Below are 8,525 nucleotides of genomic sequence, written 5' to 3' on the forward strand. Positions count from 1 at the left end.
ATACCAATATGTTAACTCGATTTCCATAATGATTTAGCTCTGTGCTAGGCACTTTACTGAAGTGATTTGCTGTTGAATTTTACAAAGTAACGACTGTTGATACCGAGAAACGTAATAAGAATTAATTAACGCATCTAAATCGGGTGTTTTCCGTGTAGCAGGATGATCTGGAGATAACTGTTAAAAATTATCTTAAAAAAAACACCAACGTTGGCTTTCCAAGATAGGAAGGCTTTGTCTTGTATGGGGTACAGTGGCTCCCTTGTTGACTGCTCCATCTTGCTATAATACAAGGACCCTATTGGAAATAAGTCTGTAAAGCTTTAATAGGTCATCCTATTGGATGCTACTATGTACCTTGTTGTGGTGTAATGCACATGTGTATACCTATCATAATGTACTAGTGTCCCTAAAGTCAATCAATCAATCGACGTGGCTCTGGCTAAGTAGACATGACCCTAAGTAGACATCATCTAGCTTGGTCAAAGGAAGTGGTTTAGGCTCCACGTTATACTGCATTTCAGTATTTTTGCCCTGTACAATTTCCATTCTCTCCCATCCATTTACAAGCCCTGCCCACTATTATTATTATTATTATTATTATTACTATTATTATTATTATTATTATTATACTGCATTTCAATATTTTTGCCCTGTACAATTTCTACTCTCTCCCATCCATTTACAAGCCCTACCCACTTTTATTATCATTATTATTATTATTATTATTATTATTATTATTATTATTATTATTATTAAACCCACTATTTTCGCGTTCATAGCCTCCCCGATATCGGGATAGATTATAGTGGTTGCCTCGCACCATACTGTCCAGTTTCATGAGGATTGTTAAGAATCGTCAAAGATATTGAAAATAAAACAATTTTATCAATATTTTCCAAAATAGAATATACAGGCGCCTCTGTTAATTTTAACTGCACCACATGTAATGAATGGTAGTAATTATATAGGACTGTAATATGAGTACTTTACTCGTGTTTGAAGTGTATCTGTTCTGTATCAAAATACTAAAGTTGGAAGAATATTATACCATATTGCCCATCAATTTTTTTTTTCGTTTCAATCTAAGTACATGTATTTCTAGTTTATTATTTGCATTAATTTGCTAGGTAAGATGTTATCGTGTGATTATTTTAGGAGGAAGATTTTTGGTATCTTTATTTTACGTATTTTACTGACATATATATGTAAATGAGACGTTATACTTTGTTTCTTTTCCCAAAACATTAATCACAAACTTTTGATATAGTGACGAATTTCCAGTGAAAAATGTAGAGCAATTAATACCCAGTGCAATTTGTGTTTCCAATAGATCAATGTGATTTGTTTATTTCAAATGTATCAAATTTCAGCTCCTTATTTTGCTAATGAAAACTGAAAAGCTGTGTTAAATGTTTGGTATACAGTGTATTAAGTACAATATTCTATTTAGGAGAAAAGTTAAAGAACAGGTATAGAGAAAGTTAAGAAAAGGAAAATATTTAAGAAAGGATGAAATAAAAGGAATGGGGCGAAAACCCTTATCAATATGATCATTAAATACGTTTTATCATAACTAGTCTGTTCTTACACGTTTGTATTACTATATTCATGTTAAAGTCTCAATTACATAATGAAATTATATGAATAAAGTTATCTTAACTGAAATATAGCATATTGATATTATGATGAAGAACAATGGCCGTGAGTACAGAGGAAGCTATACATACCAAGGAAATGAAAAATGTATACATAGATAAGAAAAGCTTCAAATGCCATATTTTAGCTGAATCTAAATTTCGTTTAGTAATGAGTCTGCTCAACAGATGGCGCAGCTAGGCAAGTGTAGCAGTGTTATATATTGATGGTGTTGGGTGGCATCCCTGTATGTCGTGTGCCATTACCGTCTCTGGTGCTGCCCTCTGAAGACAACGTTTGCACCTCTGTTGTCCGTGGAACCTAAACTGGCTGAACACCCCCATTAAAACAATCAGGTAAGGTTGCAAGTTGTTCATATTTAAAGCCTCTGTCCCAGCATGAAGCAGTATGACTCGATAGTGAATATAAATGTTCGTTTGAAAACCCCAGGTTGAACCCTTAACTTCCATGTCGAGAGGAGCGAGTCGTCTGCTGCTGGTCGTGATCAGCTGATGACCAGCCGGTTGTTGGATTTACATAGATTTAAAAGTGGGTTTTAATGTCTTATGGTCTCCAGTGTAGTCACATAAGTGTCGTCTCAAAGTGTATAATGATGTAGTAAAGTGTTAGATGCTGAGGGAGTCTTTGTGAAGGAGTTGGTAGCAGTAGGCAGTCTGTGGGAAGGAGTTCACTTGAGTTTTGATATGGTATGTGTGGTAGTTATCACAACAGGAAGGGTTGTTATCTTTAGGCAAGTTATAATTAGTCATATGATAATTAAATATATCGCGACATGATCTTATCTTGTAAGAATTAGTAAGGTTGAGCATGTTATGTAATTAGTACATTTCCAGTTTAGTTTTGAATGCTTATTGGTTATTTTATGCATATATATATATATATATATATATATATATATATATATATATATATATATATATATATATATATATGGAAAAAAAATTGTATTGATGGAATTGATTTCCCTTTGTGATTTTTAATATTGTTTTGGGTAAAATTTCAGGGTGTAATTGCACGTATTTTTATTGAAATTGAACAAAATTGGTATCAGTAAATTCCCTGTATTGTTAAGAATTGATATAGAGGTTGGGGTTTTAGTTGTGGCACTTCCAGTGTTTGTAGGAGAGGAAAATTGTGAGGTAGAAACGAAGATATGAACGGTTGAAAACATTACTGTTATATAGTTAATACTTTTATATAAATCTAGCAAATAGTAGACATAGCGGAGGATTGCATTCAGGCATCAATATCTTTGTGAGGACATTAGAAAAGTGACCAGTTATGGATGGCTCATAAAAAAAGAATGGAACATTCACTTGACACTTGTTGGGATTTTACAAAACTTTGTTCCCATTGTAAGTTGATATACAACTAATTGAAATTTATAATTATGCCTCAGATCGAATCGGAATTTTGCAAATATATTGGATGAAATTAAATATCTCTTAAGATATAGATCCAGTTAATACTAAGAAATGTCTTAAGAGTCAGATTCCTATATGTGTGTAGACTTTTACTTAATGTTTTCCTTTCAAACAAAGTGAATCATGGTGGAGTTAAGTGTAGGATGTTGAGATAATGAAATTTTTCCATTGTTAAAACCCACAAGGCATCTGTAGCAATGAAATAGGAAGTTACCTTTATATATTTATTTGGAGTGTACATTATTTATTATTTAATTCCTGATTTTTCCACTCCCTCGTAACCCTTCCACTTACAAGTTATTCAACATCAAAAGATAGGTTGTTGGTAAATACTCATATAATTCTTTACTGTAGTAGTAATGATTCCATTAAGGTAGAATATACATAATAAACCTGGAAAATGCATGTCAACCTTCTGGTCCATTTTCTGACATTTTACCAGATTCTCGGTTCACTCTTTTCACTAGTAACAAATTGAAGTAATTGTTTCTTGAAAATGTTGTAATATTAACTGTTTTACTTTGGTAAAGGTATAAGGTAAAAGTTCAGTTTATCCTTGTAACAAAAATAAGTACATATACTTTTAGCAAACTTTTAAGGTAAAAGCTCAGTTTACCTCCACAATGATATTAGCTTTTAAGTGATTGTATACAAGCCTAGTTTTATACTCGCATAGTCTTAGTAGTTTCTAAGTGATTGTATACAAACTAGTTACCCATGTGGAGTATACAAACCAGGTGTGGTCCCCTTATAGGAGAATGCATATGATTGAAAATGTATTGAAGAAAGCAAACTGGTACCTGGCATTAGTAATCATAATATGACGGAAGACTGAATGCTCCAAGATTACAGTCACTGTCATACCAGAAGCTACGGGGGATATGAATGAAACATATAAAATTCTGAGTGCATAAGGACATGCAAAGATCTTCAAAAAGGACCTGGGTTGTATATTGAAATATACTTTGTTCCAGAATGGTTGGTTCATGAAACTGTGTACCTTGTAGTGTGTTTGAAAGTGGGACAATGAAGTTTTTGAAAAGCAGATGGGTAAAGCAATTTTTTATGGGTATAGAGCTAATGTGGTCAGCAGATAGGACCTGACCTTTAACAAGGTCTCTACAGAAGAGCTGTTGCCATAGGTTAACATTGCCTGCTTTTTTTTTTTTTTTTTTTTTTTTTTTTTTTTTTTTTTAATAGAATGTAGTAGTTACAGAGCATGAGTCTGAGAGCTTTAAGTTGATTGTATTGAGTAAGGCAATAGTAGGAGCTTTAGAGTTGTTGAATGTAATGGGGGTGGTAGGAAAGGATTGAAGAGAGTTTGAGAAAAAACTGCATTCTGGGGATCTCCAATGTAGAATTTGAAGTTTTTTGAGATGAAACCAATGTTAGTGACTGTCATGGTGTGGGCTGTGAAATTTGCTAACCGCTTTCTCTCATTTTCAAGGAGGGTGGTGTCAAGTATTTTTGTCCGAGGTTGTGTCAGGGACGATGTCGAATGCTTGATGTCTGTTGCAGCTAGTACTGTGTAGCAGGGGTGTTGTAGCTGGTTGAAGTCATATTGGGTATGTTGTGTGAGGTCACCAGGCAGCATGATGGTAAAGTGGTTGGGTATGAAACCATGCTTTGTGGGTGAGAGTGTGATGCTTTGATTCTGTTGTGGATTGGTTTTTCACATAGTTTGGACATTGAGGATGGAGGTGAAAGAGGTTGGTTGGAAGTGGGGAGTTAAAAGGGTTTTAGGATTTATATTATGTTGGCAAATTATCAGGTGTTAGGGATTTTGTTGTGTAGCCAGGATTGGTTGAAGATATATGTAAGTACTTAGATTGCAACTGGGCCAGTGTTTAGTTTGCAAGTTTGAGATGTCTGGGGCTGTAGTAGGAGAGGTCTTGAAGAATTTTAATGGTATTTTTTATGTCGGTGAAAATGGAGGGTGGGTGGCTAGTTGTTTATGTATGGATTTTGTTTAGGCTTTTCATGATTTCATTATATATGGGTTAAATTGGTTTATGGCTGATTTTTTAGTGTCTCAGGAGTAAGTTCTTTGGGAGAAGAAATTTCATTTGAATGGGTCAGAAGTGTTCATGAATTGGGAAAGAATTATTGCAGTAAGTTAGGATGTGTCAGAGTTAGTTGCTGTGATTGTGTTGAAGGAGAGCCAGTTTTCTGTTTTCTTTTCAGTGATTAGGCTTAGTGATGGTTTTGATTAGGGTTTGGATTTGTTCTCTGATTTCTGTTAATGGTGAGTGGTTGTCTTTTGAGCTGGTTCTTTGTTTTATTAGTTGTCTAACTGGGGAAGAAGTTTGCATTATATTTCCTTCTGTCTTTGTGTTATGTGATTCTTGAAGGCTTGGTTTGAGTTGTTGTTGATATATCTATTCCTGTTAGCATTGCAGGTAAATTCAAATGGAAAATTATGATATACTCACTTGGTAGGCTTTTGAATTATTATAAAACTTTGATGTGTATCTTTTAACCACATAAATTATGGGAGAATCACATTTGTAATGACGTGTTCTTATCTGTTTCACATTTTAAAGTGTCTTTTTTGAGAGATTTTACATTTTATATTTGGCATTATTAAATGGAATCAGCAGATGATGATTATCACATTAGCTTACTTTTGCAAGGAGATGCGTGGTGTCTCTTATACCAAAAATAAGCATTATAGTTTGTCATGGGACTGTGAGACTTCACGATGCTGGATCTAGGTAAACTGAAATTTCATCATCTTGTGCAGGTGTGCACATAGTTACTTAATTACTTACATTTAGAATGTTTTTATGAGGTATCTTGATATGCTTGTTTTAATATGTGATACTCGTCATTAACTTCCCTTCAATTTCACACAGAATGTTTTCCCGTGTGACCTCCTCCTTGGTTCGTCAGGTGACACGTGTTGGCACCAGAGCATATTCTGATGCCCCAATGGCTTTTACATTTGCATCTCAAAACCGGGTAAGTTTTATAGATTTTTTAAGGACATATTGGATACCCTTGGGGATAGAGGAGAAAGAAAATTACCCTTATATCTATTGTTTGTCACAGATGACAAAGAGAGGCAGGAGTGTGGGGGTTTGGAAGTCCCCCTCTTCTTTATTAATACTTTTGAAAATAAGAAACAGAGGAAGGAACTGTTTGAATTATTCATCTAAAGCTCATTTGTTATCAACATGGTGAAACATATACATGTGCTGTTTCCATTGACTCGTGCCACTCCACTGTCAGGCGTATGGTATATGTTAGGATTACTGTCAAGCATATGTAGTGAGATGCATGTTATTTTTTTAATTGTTTTTGTAACGATTATGGTTACTGAGTTTTTGTAAATATTCTCTGTCTAGTAAGTGTGTCACAGTTTTGCAAATTATTGCATAATGTGACGTATCCTTGACATAGCCACACAGACTGGCTGGCATGGAAAAAAGGTAGGCTTTAGCATTTAGGAACTTTATGTGGGTGTCATTGCAAGTAGTTATAGCTGTATATTTTGCCTTGAGGAGGAGTCTGGCAATTCAAGGATTTTTCTAACTTTTGATTAAAACAGATGTTTGTTTGTCAGTAATAGTTGGTAGGCAGCCAATGACTAGAAGGTATATTACGATACTACTGCCAGGTATTGGGAGGGTTAGTGACAGCTGTGTATTGAGCCAATACTTCAGTAGTTGTCAGGTTGCATTCTTTTTACCCAGCTAGCTGTCTTTTCTTTCTGTCTCATCCACACATGGATCACTGGCATTCTGTCAATAAACATACTATCTCTCTGTGTCACACATAACACGAAAACACATAACTCACGCAGCTCATTCTTCGTAACTAGATTTTCCTGCATTGAACAATGTGCTAGCCCTGCCGTTTGGCAAAATGGTAGGAGCAATAAATAAAAGTTGTAGGTAGGAACATTTAGGCAGGAGTAGCAAGTGGGAACATTAAGAAGGAGCATTAGGTGGAAGTACTCAATAAGAACATTAAGTAGGAACCTCTGCAAACACTTTGCTAGAGTTGGCTTATACCATTGGCTTGTTAAGGGTGAGGCACTAAAAGCAAAGAAGCAGCACTGGAGTTTGCTAGTTATGGAGACACCATTGCTGTGTCCACCTCTTTAAAGAGGGAACATGCATCAGAGAGATGTAGGTTGATTTATAGATTGATCGATACCAAATTTTCTCATTTTTTATTTTAGATGGATGGAGTATTTATCTTTTTTTCATGTTGGATGTATCTTTTATTTCAGATGGATAGAGTATTTATCTTTTTTCATGTTGGATGTATATGTTAAGTCAGAATAAATCAAACTGTTCTATTATGTTGGTATTGTAGTCGAGACAGAGCCCAAATCATTGTTTTCTTGCAGGTATTTTACAATGCAGAAAGTGTGAGGCAGGTTGATGTGCCTTCATTTTCCGGTAGTTTTGGTATCCTGCCTTCACATGTTCCCTCCCTGGCTGTGTTGAAACCAGGTGTCTTAACAGTATATGAAGGTGATGGAACTGCTAAGAAGTACTTCGTTAGCTCTGGCATTGTGACAATCAATGAGGACTCCTCTGGTTAGTTAAAGAAATAGTAATAGTGTATTTTGTAATTATTGAAGGAAATTCATTTCACTGTGTAGAATGTTTTTAATATATGCTGTAATTCATTGAGCTTGAAGTACATAATTTTCTTTTGTATAAAAAACTGACAATAATTTTTATCTTGTAACTTGTGTTACTGGATTCTACCTGCTTGAGGTTGTTCCGTGAGTGAGGAGTCAACTTGGATGAGGTGTATAATTGTCAGTTGATGAAAGAGATTACAGTCTTTTCAAAGAACTTCTCACATCATAAGAGCCCATGTCGCTTTTACTTAGTTTAGTGCAGCCTTGAGGCTGCAGGAGCCTCTGGATGGTTGTCCTGGGGTTATAGCCCCAAGCATTCCATCATAATGGGATCCTGAGGTTTTTTCATGAAATAATAGTATCCTGTTATCAAGAATATATTTGGTCAATATTAGTAATTTATCAATTATGTAGTGATATTTATATTTATTTTTCTTTAGTTCAAATACTTGCTGAGGAGGCTGCTGGTGTGGAAGACCTTGACCTTGGTTCAGCACGGGAAATTCTTTCTAAGGCCCAGTCTGAAGCAAATACTGCAGCCACTGAAGAGGCTAAAGTTGAGGCTTTGATTGCTGTAGAGGTAGCAGAAGAGTTGGTCAAGGCTGCCGAATCAGGATAAGGGCCTCTGCATTTCTACAGAGTTGTTGTCATAGATCCAGCAGTTTTATATTGTATGATTTTTACTTCATGACAAGTTTGTAGACTATGTTTGCCCAAATTTCCTCATCAGCACTCACTTTATTCTATAAACTTGAACTTTTTCTCTGACTGATTCAAGGGAAACCTTATTTGTTGGTGTATAAGGTACTGTAAAATTATGTAAATAAATAAGGTTAAATTTT

At 35.0% G+C, this 8,525-nt stretch overlaps 1 protein-coding gene across 2 annotated transcripts; it reads left to right on the plus strand.

Annotated features, from left to right (window-relative positions):
• The first annotated feature begins 1,855 nt into the window (after positions 1-1,855).
• On the plus strand, positions 1,856-8,525 carry ATPsyndelta (ATP synthase, delta subunit). 2 transcript variants are annotated; one of them, XM_071673920.1, is made up of 4 exons: positions 1,856-1,994; positions 5,939-6,044; positions 7,441-7,633; positions 8,124-8,525. In XM_071673920.1, the coding sequence occupies exons 2-4, from the start codon at positions 5,940-5,942 to the stop codon at positions 8,300-8,302; spliced, it is 477 nt and encodes a 158-aa protein (XP_071530021.1). In that variant the 5' UTR covers positions 1,856-1,994; position 5,939; the 3' UTR covers positions 8,303-8,525. The 2 variants fall into 2 exon arrangements, with proteins under 2 accessions (XP_071530021.1, XP_071530022.1); XM_071673921.1 differs by lacking the exon at positions 1,856-1,994 and adding an exon at positions 2,111-2,187.

This window comes from Panulirus ornatus, chromosome 19, assembly GCF_036320965.1.
Source record: "Panulirus ornatus isolate Po-2019 chromosome 19, ASM3632096v1, whole genome shotgun sequence".
NCBI lineage: Eukaryota > Metazoa > Arthropoda > Malacostraca > Decapoda > Palinuridae > Panulirus > Panulirus ornatus.

Excerpts from the sequence above, each read along its gene's own strand:
- ATPsyndelta (XM_071673920.1), top strand. The coding sequence starts at position 5,940 with ATGTTTTCCCGTGTGACCTCCTCCTTGGTTCGTCAGGTGACACGTGTT. Across the intron at positions 6,045-7,440 it reads CATTTGCATCTCAAAACCGG|GTATTTTACAATGCAGAAAG; the intron begins GTAAGTTTTATA and ends GTTTTCTTGCAG. Across the intron at positions 7,634-8,123 it reads AATCAATGAGGACTCCTCTG|TTCAAATACTTGCTGAGGAG; the intron begins GTTAGTTAAAGA and ends ATTTTTCTTTAG.